Genomic DNA, 22,845 nt, shown 5'->3' on the forward strand with positions numbered 1-22,845 from the left:
ACTCTTATCTTCTTGTCCTTATGTCGTCTCTCTGGAGATGTGTGAGTGTGTGTGTGTGTGTGCATATGTGTGTTAGTGGTTAGGGGGTTGTGTAGGTGCAGATCCTGTCACTCCCCCAACATGAACACCTGTTGGAGACACCAAATCCCCTCTTTGTCTCCACAGCCCCCTCTCAGTGGATTACCATGACAACACCCCATTCATATCATGTCTGAAGACTGATTATACAGCTTCACATGCTCAATTATCAGTGAACAGGGTGCATTGTTTTAGGGAGGCGCTGCTTCTTTAGAAAGGGCAGGCTGTGTAAATAGTCTTCTTCAGAGAGCTTTATTTCATTCTTGAGGTGTTATGAAGTAAGTTGGGTGTGGGTGTGAATAGCTGGAGCTCCAGAATGTAAAGTTGCAGCTGAAATGGGACCACAAATATCCTCAAACACCAAAATTCTGTGAATGTTTGAAACTGTATTTGAGAATATGAAACGATCAAATACTTTCAAAGCCAATAAGCACACCAGCAATAAATCTGTTATGGAAACATATGCCAGCTTTTATTACATCAGAGGAAAGGTAATTTAAAAGGGCCGACTCTGAGGGGAGGTGACTGTAATGTAAAGCACAGTGGGGAAAAAACTACACAGACAGCAATGTAAACAACAGAGAAAATACAAGCACTAGGCATATAGACTACCTAAGTAAATGCAGTTTGTAAACACAATGCACTACGCATTAAGTTCAATAAAAAAAAACATAATAAAAGAAATGTTAAAGTATTGATATTAGATTGTACTCTCACATTTTTATGTTTCATTGTTAAACATTTGGTTTAGCGTAACAAAATACCTCACAAAACAACTTCATTTTTACAAAGAGTTCACTCCCTTTGGGTCAAAACAAATCATTCACATTATTGGCTGGTATGTTCATATAAGGTCCTCTAATATATTCTATATCAAACTCTGACAGTGGCTCTGCATACTGCCGTCAACTCATTACTCGGCAAAATTAGTCAAAACATCCATTACACTCATCTGTCTGTGACGCAGGCTCGGCACTTTCAATGCTAACATCCAAACAAGTGATTCATTTCTGTCGTTTCTTTGAAACTCACTCATAAACATCACCAGGAAAACAAGCATTACTTCACTGAGCTCTCTATCAGTCAAGGTCAAGTCCTTTTCACAGTCACAATAAAGCAGGAACCATGGGAACGATACCACTGACATATATGTAAGAACATGAATTATTACTATCATCACAGCATGTGTAGTATAAGAGTTAGTTTATAAAGACTAAAATCATTTATTCATTTATCAAACACTATATTGTAATACCTTAAACATAAACTGGCATGTATTATTACAAGAGGATTTAACTATGGAGAGTTCAGATACAAATATAATAAGGCCAAACTTCTAATCATAAAATGTCCAGCCACTGATACACGACTTGTGAGATTGTTACAATTGTTCAAATGATTCTTTTAGCTTTCAGTATACATTCAATAAGATAACTGTGCAAAAAAAAAATTCTTAAATCTGTATCTGCTTTAGTTGTAACCCTCTACAACTATGTAGCTCTATGGTGCCCATTTAAAACCCCATTAAAATATGGGTAATTACCACATCACCATTTTGACAGCATTCAGCTGAGCCCTTCAGGAGTGGTCAATCATTAATTCTCTGGGGAAATTCATCCTTTTTTTTTACCATCTAAGAAGAATGTTCACATATAATAACTGTGAATGAGGAAAGATGTGTAAAAAAGGACAGTCCTAGGAGACACAGATAGTCATTGGTCTTTCTCACTCTTCTTCAACAAGCTGTAAAATCAGATTAGAACTCAGGTGCTTTCCTATCCAAACACTAATTGCTTTTGCAGTAAATGCCCTCAGGCTTCAGTTTTTTCCTTCTCCTCCTTCTTTTTCTTGCTCTTTTTGAGGAATGAAGGTGTGCGGAACTTCTTTTTCTTTTTCTTCGGGGACTTGGTTTGGCTCTCTGGGGTCTGAGCTTCCCCTGTCTTCTCATTTGACGTGATTGAGGTTTCCACGGTATCCGAGGTGCTCATGCTCAGCTTGGATACCTCAATGCTCAGATCCTCCTCCAGCTCTTCCAAATGGTCTTTCCCGTTGGGAATCACGTCTGTCAACACATGAAACCAAGTCAGTGAAGGGGGGATGTGGTTTGAGACGTGGAGTCAGACAGGCAGAGATGTAATAATACATTTCAGTATCATTTATTTGGAGGTGTTTCTCGCCTTTTTTCACATTGCACCAGAGGGACATAAAACCCAGAAACAAACAAGCAGCTCATTCCAACACCTCATGATTTTTGTGCTAATTACCATGCTTAGCTGGCGACATCATGGGAGAGAGGGAGAGGGAGATAGTGGAACCATCAAATGTTGTCATCTCATCAGCATCAGTGGCGTCCTCATCCTCTGTCAAAGAATAAAATCAACACAGGTCATCCATGTTCGTATTATTATCAGAGAGAGGTTATAGACAGACCAATTTCAACCGCTTGTGCTCCTATTATTTTTTGTCAGAGCAAACAAACAGCGTCCTTTAGTGTGATTTAACCTTCATCATTTGAACAAGTTGGCCCTTAATCACTACTTTCATCTGATTGAGCATGTTGAATTTGTAACAGGGCCCTCAGTGACAAACCCCCCTGTGATTGGATGTTTGGAGAACCTGGGACTCACTGACACAACTAAAAATGGAAACCTTTCAAACACATTTTGGATCTGCAGTATCTGTTTCAAATCTCTGTGCATGGTGGGTGAAGGTGTTGTGTTGGTGGGGTTTATTTCTGGGTCTTCAAGATCATCTTATATTTGAATGACAAGTAAAGCGTACCGCCCTCTGCTGGTACTGACGGTCCTTTCATCTCATCAAGTTTGAAATATTCCTGTTGGCAGCTGGTAAAGCATTTAAACTGTGTTTGAATGTAACTTTAAAGCTCAAAGACTACATGAAACGACACAAATTTAACCTAATTCTTCGAGTTCTGCAATATTATCCCTTAACCTGAAGACTTGTGAGGCCATACATCACGGCAAGGAGGTGCATCAGGCATGATATTGAAGTCTGCATGCTTACATCAAAGTAACGACTACATTAATACTCAAATTGAGAAGGTTATATGATTTTATCTTCATTTGGCGAGTTAACTGTAAACAGCACGGACCTCAGAGTACTCTAAGGCTAGAGAGAATCAAAGTAGTAAATAATTTTTACATAGTGGAGCTGATGATGGAGCTGAATAATGTGTTAAATATTCACCAGAGCAACCATAACTTATTCTTGGACAGACAAAAGTAAGTTTAGCTGTTATTAGTTTAATAGTTGTCATTTATTAGCAAAAGTGTTGAACCCGCAAACCGACACTGCCCTCCCTGAACCTACGCTACTAGCATGGCATTTAAAAACAAAAACAATCAAACAGACTCGTCAGCGACACACTATTGTGACAGTGAAAAGCAAAGGTGCTACTCTCAAAACGCAGCAGCAGAGATGCTTCCCTCCTACACACACTTTTTGTCCTTGCCTACAGTCATAACAGAGACATGAGTAGGTTGACAACACTGATGTCTGATTCAGCTCATCTCTCACCATTCCTGTGAACACTGACTTCACAACAGGGAGGAGTGGGTGAAACCATGAACTGATGTTTTTCTGCTGCTGGAGTCTTTGGTAGAAAATCCTCTTTTCAGTGAACGTATTCAAGTGCTAGAACTGATTAATGCCTAATGACAGTGTTTGAATAGAGGAAACTGTTGGTACATGTACCGAATATACCCATAATCATCACAACATTATTGTGGTTTGAACTCATGCAGCTGCTGTATCTGAGATGTTTCTCGCAGTGCTCAACAGCTGTGCATTACAGTCTCGAACTCTAGTCCTATCAGGTTCTCACCCCTTTTGCTTGATGAAGTCAGAGATTGCTGTTAGACCTGAAGAACAACTTTGTATCTGTAACTTCATTTCTGTCATGACCTCACTGAAAGCAAAGGATTATCTCTCAAACATCTTACACTCTTAATCTACATAGGGTGATGTCAGATTGTGTAAACTCAAGTAGGATTAAACAACGATGAGGTTTAGCATCAGTTTATCTCATTTGCAGCCTTGCTTCAGCTAATGCCAGAAGAAATACCAGCACCAGATATTATTGACAATTTCCTGTTCATAACCAAAAGAGAGTGGTTCAGGGTGTACCACGCTTCAGGGATGCATTACTTTGAAAGATAATGTTTCAAAGATGGACTGACTACCTTCTTGGCCTTGCTGCTTCCGTTCTACCGTGTTCTTGTACTCCTCCAGCTCCTTCTCTGTCAGATCATTGAAAGGGTTGGGAGGAAGAGAGCGTGTGTATGCCTCATCTTCAATGATGAAAGCCTGATTGAAAGGATTGTACAAACAAGAAAAACATATCAGTGCATACATTTTGAAAAAATAGTGGTGTATGCTCATGTGGAACAGAGAAAAACAATAACAGAGGTGTGTGTGTGTGCCAAATAAAAACATAAATCTGTAGATCAAAACATTGAATGCACTTCTTGTAACTTTCATACTAGAATCAAACAGAAAAGAGACAGATACCTTCATCTTTACCTTCCATAATACATTTTAGCCTGTATTTTGATAACAGATTTAACCTGTGCCAGCAGCTTGCAGGTTATTTGGCTTGTAAGAAGGAAAGCACTCTGTGTACTTCTCAATAAAATATCAAACCAAACAGTAAACAGTCTTGAGAGATTGGCTTATTTTAATTGGACGAACAAATTGTTTTTATTCTCAGCATTAATTATCAGAACATCCTGATTAATGGTATGTTGGTGTACTCACTGGTCCTGGTATGGTGTCCACAACAATTCCTGATAGTAATTGAGATTTTGGTCCTGGAGTCATCTGGTCACCTCTGTGTTGGTCTTTTATCTGATTAAAGGATCCAAAAAGATTATATTCAACCTGGAATCCATGATAATGCAACTAATATCCTGAAAACATTGTTAACAGAAATTTAACCATTTATTTTATTTTCAGTAAAATGGCTTATTCAGCTTCATATGAGCCACATTCAGTCCAGAAAATATGTTATTTTAAAATATGAAAAGACAAAAATGATGCCAGACTTGCTTATCAAGAGTATCATAATCTGCCAGTGGGGTAATATTAATGTCTTGTCAAGCTTCTTGAAAAGAGAATCATGTCTTAATTCAAGAAAGCAAACAAGTACATTTTCTTTTTCTGTTGGTGGATTTCTTTTACCCTTTACAAGACATTTCAGTCTAATTTTTGTCATTAATGTCTTATAATGTTATATTTCTGGACTTGTAAGGTGAGTTTCAGTTTCATATGAAGTCAAGTAAGACAATTTTTCACAATAGCTAAGCTGTAAACAGTTGCTTAGATATTAGTTTTGGAGTGTATTTAAAGTTTTAATGATGTCGTGGGAATTGTGCACGCATGATGATGATGATGATGATGATGATGATGATGATGATGATGATGATGATGATGATGATGATGATGATGATATTGTGTTGATGTTTTAACTGACCCGATTCCTCTTGTCCAAAACCTCTGTGGGATCAGTGTTAAGTGGGACAAACTGGTTGGGGTCCTCAATCTTTATGGGGGTGCCAGTGCTGTTTCCTGGCTCCGTGGACTTCATCCACTTAAAAAATAAAAATTTGAGGAGGAAGTGGTGTTAGATCTTGAGCGTGCATTTTATAAACTGACCACAAGAGGGCAGGCTTATATAAAGCATTATGAGCTCCCAGGATCCCACTCTCCTACACAGACCAGAAGTGTCAGGATAAGAACATTGCATGTCTTGTAGTGTGATATGAAAGGCAGCATACCATGGTCTTCGTCCTGGGGCTTACATCCCCGCTCAGTGACTGTTCAGGAACATTGACTCTCAAGTAGCTATTGGGTGAGTTCAGCCACCGGGTCCTTTCTCTCTGCTGTTTCTGCGCCATAAACTTGAAGGGGCTACGCAGGCCGAGTTCACTGTCCTCTATTGGCACCCCTGACACTGTAGCGGGGATCTCCACGTCGTTCTTTGAACGGGGTTTTTCACGGACAATGGGGTTCCTGTACGAGTAACCTGTTCTGTATCCCTGCAAGGTCACACAAAGAGGAAACATTATTCCACTTCACTAAACATTTCTTTTTCAGAGGTGACTCTATTTGCAATACTGTGCACTGGTGTTCAGTTTTCCCTCAAAATCCTCGAACTAAGGAACATCAAGTATAAACGCTTCAACATTTGAAGGGCCACCCAAGAGTCACTCACACAATGCCTCTAAATATTTAACCACTGCTGTATATACAAACAGCATTTTTGCAGATGTGCCTGGTTTTAGAGGGAAGACATAAAACATTGGCTTAAAAGACTCTGTTGTTAACAATGCATCAAAGAAAAGTGATGGGAACTTGCAGCATGAGCAGAGTGCAGTTTGAAGCCGACAGTACGGCAGTACAAGAAAAATCAAAACTGGCATTTTCTTGCAGGCTATATGACAAGTTTTTCTACTGGAAAAAATCCCTCGGTTAGGCTTTGATTCCTGCAGTGTAAGCAAGGCAAGGGCGAGGCAAGTTTATAAAGCAGATAGAGCAAATCAAAGTGCTCTATAGAAGTAAAAACAACACAATAACAACATAAATACGGTTAAATATGCCATGAAGAAAACATGGTATATATTATAACATAAGCAAAAAGACAAAGATGATGCAAAAATAACCAATTGAAATTTTTATGTAAAATTGGACAATTGCTGCTGTATAATTTATTCTGCACTCCTACCACAGATGCACTGCTCCAAAGTCTGCAGTCTTACTACCCTAATAGACACAGATTCACCTGCTGGTCTTGCCTTAATCGAAATGGATTCTGTATAATAATCCACCCCAGAAAATCATTCCTTGGGTTGACTCTCACAGTTCGCTCCGTCAGTGTTTGGCACAGCCCTTAGCTGCCCCAGAAACCCCACACAGGGGGGCTGTGGAGGTGGATCCACCCACAGGCTTCACACACTGTGAAGCAAACCATCAGAGTTTGCAGTGTGGTGTTGGCTTTGTAGGTGATTTGTTTTACTTTTTTGTGTGTAAAGACAAACAGTAAAACAAATCATTATCATATATAATGTTCATGTTAAAAGAAAACATCAGCACCCTCTAGAGTCTGTTACCAGCTTCCATGTGGCCCTAAGAGGAAAAAAACATTTGATAAAAAGTTAAACATGATCTGGTGCCTTTGCATATTGTGTTTGCACTACTTGGAGCATCAAAACATATTTAGCAAAAGTATCTGATTTATTTCTCCATTTTATCCCCGTCATTGGTCCAGCTAAGTAATGTATACATCCGTTAAAAGATGTTTTAAATGTTTATCTGTTTTTCTGCTCTGAAACCTCTGACCTTTTGTGTTCTGGGATGATCCCAATGCCACCGTACAACCAGAAAACTTCACCCTCTGTGAAAGGCGTTGTGAGAACTTTCTGGAAAATCAAGTGTTTTTCCAGGATAAGGATTCCGTTTCTAACAATCTATATATAGTGCTACTCACAGCCTGGTGCTCTGAAATGTTTCTGTCACTTTTAACGTTTGCAAATCCTTGTTATGTCTTGCCAGTGCTCATCTACCAGCTCCAACCTCACCAAACAGAGCTAACGTAACCTTGCTCTTCATTTCATTGATAGACTCTAAAGTTTGGACAACTGCATTACAGATGCTGCATGTGGGTTGGAATAAACATTATCACAAATAGCTTAACCCATTTAGCTTTGTTGTGCTCTTTTGTCCTTTATCTTTTTTTTTTCTTTTTGTCAGTCCAGCTTCAGTGTCCCCCATTACTGTAAAATTAAGCCAAGAAAGCGTTTTCAGCAGAGAAAATTACAGATATCTCTTCTCACTGCTTAACTATAGGCCAGCATGAAGTTATCATAGAGACTAGTGATGTAAATCCATCCAGTCTTGTGCAACCCAATCAGGAAGCTGATAAATAGCACTTAGAAATAACCTATTTTGGTGCTGATAATCTCATTTTAAGTTGTGGATTGTGATCAGGCATATATTTAGAAGTGAGACTTTTCTAAGATCACTGAAAAAGTCCTCACAGCCGCTTCAAAGACAAACACACCTGCTGTTGCAGTGAGTGTACTGACATTTGCACCCAGCACTAAGTCTGAGAAACGGTCATCCGTTTTCCAAATTGAGTGCACCAGAGTCCTTCCACTAAGTGATTGTGTGGTCTGTGTGGCTATAACTGCCCACAGCATGTCTCACCATCTGGAAGCTATGATTGAGAGGGTGGGCGGGCTATGATCACATACAGCTCACACAGCTGCAGCCCACTCCAGCCACACTTGTTAGCAAGAAGCACACTCAAACAGACACAGTCTGACATCTTGTGTTTCCACAGAACATGTCAGGGCCGGGCCATAAGCAGTGTGGTTAGGATGGTAGGGTTTCAGCTGGCCGAGTGTGGTTCTCAGTACAGCTGTAATAAATGTTCAACTAGAGCAGCAGACAGCATGTTAGCTACAGACAGAAAACAGACCACTGCTTTTCACAAGGTCTGAAAATATTTACACGAGTATATTGGATAGTACTAAAAAACACTCACACAGTGACAGCCGAGGTACAACAACATGATTCAGTCACAAAGATCAGTTGGACAAAACCCTATCGAGTTTCTTTGTTTTCTCTAATCAGACACTTCCAGAGGAAGCACAAGAGACAGGAAACTCAGAGCATCATGGGTAAAAGCAAGGTTAAGGTTCACTTACCAGGTTGTCCAGCATCCTCATCAGGGACTCAAACTCGGCCTCACCCACTCTCCACTTGACCTCATTGTCTATCGCCACCCCGGCAGCAGCAACTCCCTGGGTCAGCGGTTTAAGCTTGTCCTTATCAAGAAGCACAAAGCTGTCCAAATCTGAGGAGCAGCTCAAAGCGTTCACCTAAACAAAGTAACGTGAGAAGAAAACTCATTTTAATTCAATGTAGGATTTTTTTTTTTATCATGTCACTGAACAGGTTCCCTTTCTCATTATATTTCTGCATTTCAGATCAGGTTGTGATAATGCTGTCTCTGTGAAGTTTTTGATTTTTATTTCAATATGATTCTTCTTATTTGTGCAGTAAGAGGTAAATATGTGGCAAACACAACTGAAAAACAAATCCAGACACAGAAGTAGCAGCAGCCTTTACACAGAACAACAGGTGTCTCAGGAACACTGCAGGGTTCCACCTGGCTCTGACTGTGAGCAGTGCTCTCCAGCACATATTTGACTAAGCTTTGTCCAAACATACTTTACGTTAGGCACCAGCTTTTCTCCTATTTCAGGCACTGCAGTAATACTTTGTTATCCCCGGCCAAGTCTGTTTCTTTTATAGAAGGCATGAAAAACATTTTGACAGGTGACATGAAAAATCTAAATTTTCAAATAGCTCTGACCTGAATAGTTCAGTTTTATTTCATCACCATGGAGCAGTGGTACAACGACTGAAAGTCAAGCTTATTTTTTACCTGGATTTCACAAGCTTGCTGTGTGTGGTAGACGTAGTGAAAAGCTTCTTCTACTGTTTCTCCCAAAGCGAGCAGTCCGTGGTTCCTTAGAATCATCACCTGAAAAACAGGAAATAAGTGAACTTGCTTCTTTCTGTCTTTGCAAGTACCAGTGCTTCTTGGCAATAAATCCTGTCCAGGTTTTTATTTTAATAGTTTTTTTCTTTATGTGTCAAAGGCAGAATAAGCTTTGGCACGGACAGAGAAGATTTGGCAAATTTTTCATGAGCACAAAAATATGAGCATTATGATGGTGTTGACAGGACTTGGAGTCTAGCTTCAAAGGCTTCTTATGCTGGCAAAGGTTTCCTCAACATCTCATTTGTAATACCCTAATCACTTTCTGTTGCTGAGTTTACTGAGAACAATGATGTTGGTGTGACAATTCCCTAAAATACAAGGGAACCTACATTCAGCTGTTGCATAGCTGAGCTTAGCATTCACACTGGTGAAACCATGGCTTGCATAAAACATGGACATGGTCTCAGCGGCAACATTCATTGATTTCTGAAAGGAAATTCTGACTCCACCTAACCTTTAGCGATAGACAAAAAAGGCTGAGTAGAGGGCCAGGTCTTGAGCCTCCTGGTCAATCAAGTCACCTGCGCCTGTTTAGGCCCAATTATACAAAACGTGTAACCTGACTAATCTCTAAACTGACTTTAAAAAAACTCACTCATATTGTTCACAAGAACAGATAATGAACTTATCCTATCAGAGCCTGTGATCATGCTTCTTTTTGCTGTAAAAAGGGACAGTTTAACACGGGTGTAAATGGGATCTCCTGGGCTTTGAAACCAGCCTCAAGCAGACACTTAAGAAACAGCGGTTTTTAGGACTTCTACATTAGCTTCACATTTAACATCTGCCTCTTGATGGAAACAAGTCAGTCCTGTTCTCTCTGGTAGCACAAGTTTCAAAAGGTCATTTAAATGTTTATCACTTCACTCCTGGATTTCTTCAGGGTGTTAATTAGTCACCTCTGTGTCGCTCATAGCTGACTGGAAAGAAACAGTGAGATAATGTCATGGTTGTACTGGATTCTCTTGACTGGTTTCCTGTCACTTTAAGATTCTTTCGCTGGTTTTCAAATACCTACATGGTATGGTTAGGGTTAGGGGAGGGGTATTTTATGTGGGGTTTCCTCAATGACTACTTTTCAACCCATATTTCACTTTTTTTAATGAAGTTAATTTTAACTTGTACAACACTTTAGGTCAATTGGGATTGTTCTGTTTGTTAAATAGTAAAAAAAAAAAAATTTACACATCACTCCCCAGGGAGTTACAGGTCTAACTGTTTACTGGCTGGGAGCAGTGAGTCCTTCGGGCCCTGCTGGTCACCTGACAACCTGATGGCGACACAACAGAGTCTTGCCAAATATTCGTCTGGAGAAAAACCCTGGGGAAGGGTCGTTTTTCCTTTAACAGATAGAACCACAAGCTGTTCCCTGCAGCTCAGAGTTTTTACACTAAACTATGCTAACAATCCTTTTACTTTCATTTGACATAGAAGAGAGTGGTTTGGATTTTAGCAACCAAAATTCAGTGTTTCAGTTAAACAGACCCAATCTCTGTTTATATGTTGGTGTCTGATTTATTGGAGTTAACTAAACTAAGAATGTTCTCATACACAACCTGTGGTTCGTACTGTGTGTTATAATAACTCAGGACTGTATGTCTCAGCACTTATTAAAGGCCCACTCTGTCCCAGGAGAGATTGAGCCTATCATTAATGGAGTCCCTTGGTTTGACAGTACCTTGGCAGTAGGGCCCAGAGCTTTCTGAAACTCCACCTTCTCCTCTTTATTATCCAGGCTTCCATGGTAACCAAAGCTGCTCACGTCTCCCAGAAGCAAAGCCTCCTGGGAAATGGGCAGGATTCCACATTTCATGGAGGACACCTGTTAACATGGGATAAAAACAACCGAGACTGTGACACGCCAACATCTAAATAGAGGCACATTTTTAGCTGTTGGGCACAAATAAAAGCTAACACATTAACTTTCATCACATGCTGTGCATTTTACAGCCGTGCTTCAAAGCAAATGGTATGGTCCATTAGAGTGCCTGTGTCAAAATTAACGAGACATGCAGGGGACTGCTTTTAATTCTCCTCTTTTCCTCTGATGTGAATAAGAATTTAGCAGCAGCTTTTATGTTTGTTTTTTTTTATTTTGATGTGGCTCATTGACGTGGTCTGGAACGTATACTTACAGCAGCTGTGGCGGGGGTATGTATGTGGATGATGCATCTGACGTCAGGGCGCATTGAGTATATGGCAGCATGAGAAGCAAACCCGAAGTGGTCAATACCCAGATCCGTAGAACCCTGGTCCACAACCTCACCTACTATGTTTACTTTGACCTACATATAGAAGAGAGGAGGAATAAACAATTAAGAAAAAAGACAATAATTTCAATGATTGAACCAGTATAAAATTATTCAAGACTTGTACAGTCAACAAACTATGTTTGTTTACTTTGGTCCTTGCTTATGTCACCAGTGTGTACCCTTAGAGCTAAAAGGCCTCAGGGATATACAGAGTAGACTTTACTGTAAACAAAGAAATAGCTAAATACTGGTCTTCTTCTCTGTCTTTTGTCTGTAAAACAGGTTTATTCTGTTATTTAAATGTGTGTGTGTGGTTGTGCCTTTAATTAAACATGCATGCAATATACATAAAACTGAGACACACATATCAATACATGCTGCACAGCAGAAACACACTAGTATTTCTTAAATGCCATAAATTAGTTACATTTTTACTTTCCTAAGACTCAGCAGTAGAATCTAAGTTGATGTGTATTGCTGTATCAGGCTCCAAAAAGCCAGTCTAATATTTAAGATGTTTAGGAGGGTTTTGCCTCTTTAGAGACTAATTTAGTAAATATTTTCAACCTCACTTGTTAGCTTACCAAAAGAAAAAAACAATTATTACATTTTAATTTTAATCATTTTAATTACTGTAGGCCTCATATGTCAGAAGTATGTTATATCTGAGCCATAGCACATCCATAAAACATTGATGCTCTACTACCCTGATCTAATCAACAAAGATGGCATCCCACAGTGCAGTTTGACAGTATTCTGTTCTAGAAAATGGAGACGGAGCTGTATGTGGGCTGTGTCTGGTTAACCACTCAATGGGAGCAATGCATAACCAGCATAGGCAAGGAGGACGGAAGGCTACTGGTACTAGCTCTGCCAAATTTAGCCATACTTAGGGAACCCAATTGCAATAAATTACCCACAAAAACTGTGATCTTACATGCAGCCAAACTGTTGTCCTCTACTATTGAATTTCCTCTATTTTGACTGTTTCTGGGTGTTTGCTTACCTTAAGATGGCACTGTTGGTCGTAATCTAAGTTCATGTTTAAATGACTAAGAAATGAGCGGAACAGTAATAATAATTATGTTCCAATAATTAATCTGTTATGAGTGCTTGGGTAAGATTAGGTTTCAGATCTACAAAGACATTCTTCTTGGTCATTTTTCATGTAACTCAAAAGTAAACAAAGCTTGTAAAATGATCAGTTATTTTGCATTCACGTAAGTCAATACAATTAAAAAGTGTAGTTCATCCTCTTCACTTAAAAACATACACAGTTCAAACCAACACTGTCCTCACCAAGTTTGCAGCCGTCACTTCAGCAAAGGAGAGACCTCTTGGACCAATGAGAACATGATCCTGTTCTTTATTGACACGTACCTGCACAAAGAAACAGAGTCCTGCATCATTGAGAAACTTCTAATTAAAATGTAATAAAGCAAATATTGTGGATTAGTTGTTACTTTATATGTGTGTACTGTCAGTGTTTCTTAGGCTCCTACAGCAGAACTAGAATGAGATGAATAGGTATGCCTGATGCTAATGATGGTCTTGCAGGAGTGTTTAAAGAATGCACTTCAGGGTCAAAAAGTCTGTTTAAAGTCATTAACTCCACAGGAGAACAAATCTTTCCACTTCCACAAAGTTCTTTTAGCCGGGTTAGCAGCCACTCAGAGAAAGGAGACTCATTTCTCAAGTTCAAGGATGGAGAAACTCTGAACCACAGAGGGAAGCTGCCTTCACTCCGAGAACTCAAAAATCAGTGTGAAGGCTGATAAAACTAACTTTTCATGCTTTGTCTTTGGGGAAAATCTGAGCTTTACATCTTGACATCACAGGTGTTCATCACATATTTCAATCCAGATTCCTGCTGCTGGGGATTTGTACATATTCACAAAACTTAGTTTCCGATGCCATAAATAATATATATGGTTTCTGAAAATGAAGCACTCCCCTTTAAGCCATCCATGGAGCTGGAACACAAGGATACACAAACCTTGTGCGGCATACATAAGCAGATGTGCACTGGAGCGAGATGGTGAAGTTGTACTCACAGTAATGTAGGAGCTTGTGAAACGTGCCCAGCTGAAGAGGTCAACAAGCCTGTAGAGAGTGGCTAGCTTGCAGCGACTCTGTTTCTCCCCTTTTGCGAAAGAGGGTGACTCGATGCCATACAAGTCATTGACCGGAGTCACCATCCCAATGCCTGTCACAAGACATAACATCATCAGTAGCTTGTAATGCAGCAACAACATTAAATTTGTCCCAGGGGGTTTGAATCTCTCCAGCTAGAGTATAAAAAAGGCTTCTCAGAATTCCCATCGGGAAACTCGGGGGTATTTTTGGCTGTGTCACCATATAAGGGCATTTCGTACCACAGGACCCCAATCTTTTATGGCCACTTGAGCTTTTTAAAAGAGCAAGTCTCATTCTGAGACTCTGAAGCCATTTGGAGTTTATAAATGGTCAAACTTTTAAAAATGGCATTCCTTCATATTCAGAGTGTACCATGACCTTCCCAGAAACATGAGGCAAAGAGATTAAGCTAACATAATTAGCATTATAAACTGCTCTAATTCATTACCAGCACTGATCATGAGGGCTACTTCATCGAAGCACTGCTGAAAAAGAATGCTGTCAACAACAGTTTCGGGGCTGTCCACTGTCACAAGAGTCTGAGAAATCAGTCTCTGACAATGAAGATATTCAGCCTGCATGAGCAGAGCATACACACTGAATAATGATGAGGTCTGAAGGGAGGCATTCACACACAATAACTGAGCCATTCTGCCACTCACTGATAGGTGATGTCAAGGGTCCTGCCCCTCCCAAAGTGCTGGCCATGACCAGGTCAGCGATCTGTCTCAGAGCCAAGAGACCTGTAGGAGTATTACCCTTTGTCAGCTGATCCTGTATCAGTCCTTCAAGCTCGTCTTTGAACACCTGGAGGCAGAAAGGAGTGAGTTTAAAAGAAAGGCAATGTGGGGTGAGAAGTAGACGAAGAAGGAACACAAACAGCATCGTTAAACTTCATTAACCTAGCAACTCCTTTCTATCCAACTTAATCTGTAACTCATTTCAACACCATCTCAGGAAGTATTGGGGAGCACAGCTTGCTTTCAGATGTCATTTTATTGCAGCAGTACACAAATCACAAAAGGCCTCTTAAAACCTCTTTGTGTGTCTGTGAGAGGGGCTTTATAAGAGGGAGGGGGTCGCATTAAACCCGACTATCAATTTTTGCCTTCAAGGGCAGCGTGTGAATCTTGAAACAGCACTTTTTTCTGTGCGCTGAAACTAAGCTCCAGCATTCTGCTTCATCCAACCACGGTTCCCATGGTGATGAGATGAACTCCACTTGTTGGGTCTGTTATGCAATCACAGATGAGTGTGGGCTCGACTTATTTCCATGCACTCCATTGGCATTATGTGTTTATTGCACCACCTTGTACCTCTTGTTTCCAGACTGCACTGCTCTGTGTGTAATCCATTCAGTTTATATTATACAGAGATGGCATCTGCTATTTTTGGAGTATGATAAAAAAAGGGCAAGAACATACTTATCACAGGATATCCCTTGAAGCTATAAAATAATTGAAGGTGGTGAAAAGCTCTTATTGCAGCTTCTCTGAGTTAATGACTGGTAATATATTCAAGATAACATTGTGTGAGACATAGATAACCAGCATGTAATGTCTAATGCAAAAGGCAGAGAACATGAATTATATACTTTTGGGTGTTTTTGTCCAAGAGAAAAAGGAAATGTGGGGAGCAGAGTTTGAGGAGCAAGAAGTGAGGAGCCAGCTTAGGGTCAAGGCCAGGAGTTGAGCCAGTCACTGTTACAATAAAGCCCATAGCCTCTGTAGAGGGTATGCACGTGATGTAACAGCAAGCGGAAGTCACTGCGGTTACACCCACTGAGTGGCAGAAAGAGGAAGATGAGCGACAGCGTTAGCTTATATACTGTCCAAATTTAAAGAACAAAATCAGAAAATGGGCAGGAGCTGTTGCGCGATTGATTGAACATACATGTTTAGAAAGCAATCTGAGCAATATTTTGACAGGATACTGAAAGACAAGGAGAAGAGAAACAGATGGATCGCTGCAATTTACAGAAACAATCTTGGCAATAAAAGCTGGATTTGCGGTTCCCATTTTGTGTCAGTTAACATTAATTTACGCTGTATCGTTGGGTTAAATCATACCTTAAATTTCAAAATCTTTGAATGTTAGCATTTTTCCTTCAACTATATTTTTCATAATTGAAACATTTTTATCTTTGTGTGATTATGAACCTTGTGCTCTACATGATTTGTAAACTATCTTAAACTGAGGCTAACCCAGTTTTCCAAATAAGGGGGGAACTCCAGCACAATCAGCTGTAGCTGTGTTGTATAAAGTATTTGATATTAAACATACTGAAATACAGTTGGGGAGACTATCAATCGTCTATCAATTACACAGTCTGTGTGAAATACCAAAAGTACAAATAGGTAATACTTATATTCACTGGGGTCAATACACTGTATACTGTAAATTGAATCATACAGAAGCTTTTGTACGCTTTCAGGATTTGCAATGTGTGTTTCGCTGGCGTTAAAATCAGGTACAAATAAATGTCAGGATGTGATTTCTGGGCACATGTCCATGTTCGTGGATCCCTAGTTCTTTGGTAGCTTTTACAAATCAATGTCGAGTCCAACTATCCTTAATTTCATGTCATATTCCACATTCTTCCTGGTCTCTGTGTTTACTGCCGCACTCCGCAATGCTCAGTGAGGTTTGTTTTGCCACTCAGTCTGACTGAAGTATGCATGTTCGGAGGGGAAGTGACATAAACTCACACTCTCTGTATATGGGGCACATGCTAGGACTGCTAGGCTAACAGTACCTTAGGACATCTAATGTTTTTGCATTAAAATATCATCACCGTCTGGACATAAGTCTTTATATTTTGTTGAAGTTTGCGATATAAGGGTTGTATTGGTTTATAGTAAAAGCATGAAGAAATGTAGAGATATGCTCTGAAAGAAGTGGTACGGTAGGCGTTAAAGCAGGGGTCTTCAACCTGTGGCTCTGGAGCCTCATGTGGCTCTTGGACTACTTTGCAGTGGCTCCTTGTAGCTCTAAAAAATTTTATTAAAATAGTGGGCTTTTAATATTTTATTGATAACAACACAAATACTAAGTAAAATCATAATATAAAATTTGGACTAAAAATGCATTACCTCTTGAAAAAAAAAGAGGGGGGGGGGGTATTTTATTTTTTAGACATTTTTGCAAATTAAGAAAAAGAATTCCACATTATTCAAAGATTTTGCAAATTTTGGATTTTTTAAATATAAATTCTCTTTTTTTGCAATTTTAGAAAGTTTTTACAATTTTTGGAAATTAAGCAAAATTTTGAAATTGCATTATTTAGGTTTTTTTGCAAATTTATGACATTTCAACAATTTCTTTGAAAGTTTGCACATTTTTTAAATTCATTTCTTAGTTTGCAAGTGTTTTATCTTTTTTTTCAATTTCCAAATTTTGCAAAATTTATAAAATCTATGACACTACAAATTCCTTTTTTTCTTAAATTTGCAAATTTATTAAAAAATGAATTAAATAAATTAATTTAAAAAAAATAAAAACTACAAAATCACATGTAAAAATGTATAAACACTAAAACTTCTTGTTTAGATAATTATTCACCTGATTATACACATTTTTTTTTCTTAATTTGAAGATAAAGTAGATTTTGTGGCTCCAGAACAACTTTCATGATCCAGGTGAGCTGAGGCAAACGGCTCTTTTGAAAGTAAAGGTTGCAGACCCCTGCTGGGTGAGTAATTGTTTTCTTTTCTTTCTTATCAACTAAATTTCATCTACTTTCTTGTTTAGGCTTGAAATGTCAGTCACATAATGTGTTCAAGCACCTCAGCCACCCTCTAAAAACTAAAGCTATGGCTAACCTGTACCGTCATGATGCTACATTTCTCCACTACAGCACCCGGATTTAAATCAGCACAAATGGCATTTGGAATCTCATCCTGATTTTTTATTAAAAAGAAACGAGGTTAAGTTTAATGTGGGCTGCATCTGGTTCACTAACTCAACTAGAGCAATGCGTAACCATCAGACTCTGCAACTTAATTAGCCACTGTTTTCCCCTGGGCTCTGTGGTCCAGTGTTAAGCCATGTCAACCAAGTTGAGCTCAGTTTTGCCTGATTTCTGATTTTTGTTTTTCTTTTTTTGTTTTTTTGCCTGCTTGCTTTAAGTTTAGTCAAGATTAAAATTCTGTTTAAACAACCAGAAAACAGTAACTTTGTGTATGAAGCTAGAAAATAAACCTGTTTTCTTGTAACAATATTTTATAACTGTTTGTCTTTTGGACAATGGCATCAGCTAGATTTGTCAACCATTTCAAGTTTTGGATCCAGAAATATTCTTTAGCTTTATTTTTTGAAGATTTCTGTTTATATGGATAAACATCAGCTTACAGATGAGGGGTTGTCATTATGCCAGATTGCATTGCCTGCTCTTGTTTCCCAATGGACTGTTTTTCCTACGTACACCCAAGCATGCTGATACATTCCCACCAAAGGAGATTCAAATACATTTCAACACTTTAAGCTAAGTTTGGGGTTGCCTGTATTAATTTGTAGTTAATAAACTAGTATCTTAGAATGTGAAAGCTCATAAACTTTGGAAACAGTTTGTATTTGAGTAAGTATGCTTTTAGCTGCTGTGAGGAACTTCCACACTGTGATGACCACTGTGACCACCTTTAAATGAAGCCTCTAAAACCTTTGCTGGTCTCGTCTCCCACACACACAAATTGGGTTTAATGATGGAAATCTCATCTTTTATCTGTTTAACAGTAAAACACAACACTCTCCATAGCAGAAGCAAAATGCTAAGACATTCAATTTCTAATGGGGACTGTGGCAGCACCAACAGCCATAAAAATGACTATTTAAAGAAGTGCTATCTTCTGTCTTCTTCCTGATGGGTTTGTTTGCTTTTATGGATCATATGGCGGCGTCAGCATTCATCTCAGTCTGTTTCATTACCAGCTAAAGCTCCTCATAAAAGCTTTGAGCTATAACAACTCTTGAGACCACAGATAGTTGAAAATTCTTGGATTCAGAGGGCTGAATTTGTAGCAAATTTCAACTCAGGTGCAGCTGCATGTGAGTATAGATTGTTTACACAATTTTTGCAGCAACGGTAGCATAAGTGATGCTTATACATAAAGAAAGTACAACAGAGAGTATGAAATAATCTCTGACAAAAAAAACAGGAAAACAGAAAGCATTTCAGTCAGACTTCACCGATTGAGAGTATCCCTCTGTGGCTCTGTTATTACTCATACACTGAAAGCTTGTGTGTAGGAGTGCACTTATACGGAGCTATGGGCAACATACCGGACTCTGTAGGATCTGGGTGACCCTCTTCTTCTGTTCCATCATGTTAAAGTCCTGCCTCAGGTCAGGTGACATATTTCTACTACGGAGATACTCCGAGTCATTCTCGTCCACACGGTCAAAATAGCGCTCCTTGGAGTCGTTGCTGGACAGGGACAGGGTTAGGGACCCTGCTGTCTGTCTCACATCCACCAGACTCATGTTGCCAGTGCACAGCCTCCCACTCACCCTCTGGAATCTGTAAAGACAGGACAAAACATCAAGGCTTATTTTGCATTCAGGCTGTCAAGGCAACGAGTGTTCTAACAGAAAAGATAGTGCTGGGGTGCAATGGTGACTCATGTAATTAGAGGGATGGGACGAGGACGACATTGTTATATGATTGATGCTGCTTTGTAAATACAGTGTTGATGTGCAAAAAAGGGTGAGTTAGTCACAGCTGCTGCCACCATAATGGAGACATTTTTAAATTCGTAAATGCAGATCAATAACGCTATAAAGAATTTCTCGGTTAACAGTCCCAACATTTCTCACTGCATTTTCTGTCACTTACTGGGTACTCAAAGTTCACTCTGTCTTTGTTCTCCACACAGATGGAGGCCTACTAATAAAGTGTGACAAGAATGTAACAACAGTCTACAGCCGGAAGCGACAAAGCTTTGTCAACAGTAAACAAAGGTTGGCCTCATGCAAATCGGCTCATTTGAATAGCAGTTTGCACCTTTAGTACTGCCGCATTACCTGAGTGTGGGGGTGGAAGAGTACAACAGGGCACAGTGCTTGGACTACTAAACATTGATTCGAGGGAATTGCATTTTAAACTTTACCAAGAAGGAAAAGGCGCTGTTGTAGGACCAGCCTGTTATCCAAAGCACTGTCTGGCATCGAATTACATCTAGAAACCATTTTTACCCCGAAAAGAAACGTGGGAGGGGGTACACAGCCGAAGCTGTCCTCTGAAAGTACGCCAAACAAACTCACTTTAAAACAAAGCAACAGCACGCGACCTCACCAGACAAAACTGATACAGTAAGTTAAGATTTACCTGAAACAAAGTGTCCAGTTCGTGAATTAACTTCCCTCAGGCGATAAGCTGTCGTATTTTCCGACAGAGACTGCAGAAATTTAGATTAAAAAGCAACCCAGTCGGATGCTATCCCCGTTTCGAATACATTTTGCAAAGGAAAGAAAAACTCGCAGGGTGCAACTTGATGCTGCTACAGTATCCAGACGGAGCTGGCTGCCCGCTGCGAGTAAGTAGTGTTGAGTTGAAGAAGAGTGGCTGCATGGAGGAGGATGTGGGTGTGTTTGTGTGGGAAAAAGGAAAAGTGACCATGTGACTTCACTCATCCACCCACCAGGCCTTATGTATGCAGCGGGACAAAGGAATGGCCACTCAGGATCAGTTCAGCTTTTTTAGGCTTTCCTTTACAACCACACTGTAATATTCCCACACGAGTTAGCAGTGCTGCACCGTGTCCTATTATTCCAGAAGGAACGAGTTAGCGTTGCTACACTTCTTACTCAGAGTTTGACGATAGTCCTGTGATATTTCTTCATCAATCTTCTTCCTAGTGTCTCTGTATGCGTGAGTCATTACCTCCTGCAACTTTCCACCATGAATAACTGGAGCTCCTGTGCTCTGTGCTTCCACAACCCTTCAGTGGAGGTTTCACATCAAAGCTATATGGCCCAGCTATACCAAAACAGAGGACTTCAAAGCTAGATCAAGTGCTTCCCACAAAAAGTGAAGGCCTCCTACTGAAGAAGTTTTACAAAACACAGGAAAAGAATGAAACACAGATGCTCTCAATAAAGACACGTTTCCCCTTTATTATGATAACATTACAATAAATTCCACATCTACTTAGGTATTGTATTGTAGCTTTGTAATTCTAAATAAGTGTATTATCCTCGATATAATAAGTTAAAAAAAAGAAGAAGAAAAAACAGAATCCATGATAGAGCATGATTTCATCTAATAACAATACGAGATGATAACACTACTTACTAGTGGCTTAAGAAAAGATGCTGCCCTCTCTATGAGTGAATTTAACTGTTTTCATGTATAAGCTTAAGATTAAAGCAAACCCAAGTCTGCGCAGATACATCCTGCAAAAAGAGCAGAGATTCTCCCCCAGTTTACCCCTCCACCTCTCTGCTCTTTTCTGCCTGGCTGGTCTGTCTCTCCAGGGACTTTTGCAGCTGTATTAAGATACATACTAAGAGATTGCCATATTAAGAGAATGCAACAGTGGAATTTCCTCAGCAGACTGCCCCTGCCTGCCCAAAGAGTTATTACACCTTTAATCACACACAGTCACACTCACATAAGTATCCTGATTTTTGGGAGTAGAACGAAGGATCGAATCACTGACTGATACAACAGTTCCAGGAAACAGAGCGGAGTCTGAGAGGCGGAGCTCATATGTAGACATATGGGTTGATGTAATGAAAAGCAGAACTTTCTCACTCTGGAGCTGTGTGACCCCCCTCAAACCCTGAAACCCTGCCTCCCCATTTCTGGCATAGTTCCCACCGAAACCACTCACACAAGCTGAAATGTCTGTATACACACACACACACACACACACACACACACACACACACACACACACACACACACACACACACACACACACAGCATCCTCCCACCCGCCGGCCCCAGCATTCCCTTTGACTATTTGAACTTTTCAGCAAGAGCAGTCTGTCTTGAAAGGGCTGACCAAATGTCAGGTGTTATTAGTCCATGTTTCATTCATGCAGATTAATGCTGAGGGTACTGATGTCCACAGATAAAAGCACATCTTTTTCTTGTCACAGAGATCTTATCAAAGATAAGAAACCACTGCCCATATTAATATGTAACCATAAAGTAGTGGACACTGCAATATCACTTTTCTTCAGGAGAATCCGAGAAATCTCAGAAATTCTTAGGTTGAAAGCGAAAAAAGAATAATCACACTATTCTATGTGAACAAAGAATAAGAAAACACAATGAAAAAAAATGTGTTGGGTCACGGTTGACTACCTGCTGGGCAACTTGCTTTACTATTTCCCTTGAAATCCCCCAAAAAGCAACCATGCTGTCTTAAAATTCTCCTTTAACCTTCATCCATGCTGATGCATTCTCTTTAGATTTAAACGCTTATGTCTGTCGATAACCAAAAGCTTTAGACACAGTGGTAGATTTTAATAGACCTCCTTCTAAACTGAAATCTTTAAGTGCTCTCTCATAATGGATAGATATCTTTCATTAATAAAACGGTACAACCAGATGTATTGTATTTATGTTCAGAATACTCTCTTTCTAAACCTCGCCTGTGTCTAAATGGCTCCCCTAATTTGAAAAACTCGTCTCCATGCCTCTTGTTTTTCCAGCCCACCAGGAGAAGGCAATAAGCCATCTTCTTTTCCTAGACCTTGCCAAGTTGTTTGTGTCCTGAACCATACCAAACTGCAACCATCTCATAATGTTAACCATGTGTTAGAGCCATTGTGCAACACTCACTC

General features: G+C 39.7%; 1 protein-coding gene across 2 annotated transcripts in view; it reads right to left on the reverse strand.

The window, feature by feature from the left end:
* Window positions 1-528: 528 nt before the first annotated feature.
* add3b (adducin 3 (gamma) b) overlaps window positions 529-22,845 on the reverse strand; it is a 28,671-nt gene continuing 6,354 nt past the window's right edge. Inside the window, exons 1-15 of one of the 2 annotated variants that reach the window (XM_074675347.1) lie at window positions 20,378-20,614; window positions 19,333-19,570; window positions 14,718-14,862; window positions 13,974-14,125; window positions 13,219-13,299; window positions 11,803-11,952; window positions 11,346-11,489; window positions 9,548-9,646; window positions 8,805-8,978; window positions 5,874-6,134; window positions 5,570-5,686; window positions 4,855-4,944; window positions 4,281-4,404; window positions 2,343-2,438; window positions 529-2,140 (exon numbers count right to left, since the gene is read on the reverse strand). In XM_074675347.1, the coding sequence (XP_074531448.1) occupies window positions 1,890-2,140; window positions 2,343-2,438; window positions 4,281-4,404; window positions 4,855-4,944; window positions 5,570-5,686; window positions 5,874-6,134; window positions 8,805-8,978; window positions 9,548-9,646; window positions 11,346-11,489; window positions 11,803-11,952; window positions 13,219-13,299; window positions 13,974-14,125; window positions 14,718-14,862; window positions 19,333-19,533 (2,085 nt within the window). In that variant the 5' untranslated portion in view covers window positions 19,534-19,570; window positions 20,378-20,614 and the 3' untranslated portion in view covers window positions 529-1,889. Of the gene's footprint in view, window positions 2,141-2,342; window positions 2,439-4,280; window positions 4,405-4,854; window positions 4,945-5,569; window positions 5,687-5,873; window positions 6,135-8,804; window positions 8,979-9,547; window positions 9,647-11,345; window positions 11,490-11,802; window positions 11,953-13,218; window positions 13,300-13,973; window positions 14,126-14,717; window positions 14,863-19,332; window positions 19,571-20,377; window positions 20,615-22,845 lie in introns of those variants that run through there. The other variant, XM_074675346.1, reaches the window with a different exon arrangement.

Source organism: Halichoeres trimaculatus, unplaced genomic scaffold (genome assembly GCF_033239565.1).
Source record: "Halichoeres trimaculatus isolate MK-OKI-2021-1 unplaced genomic scaffold, fHalTri1.1 fHalTri1_scaffold_8, whole genome shotgun sequence".
Lineage (NCBI taxonomy): Eukaryota > Metazoa > Chordata > Actinopteri > Labriformes > Labridae > Halichoeres > Halichoeres trimaculatus.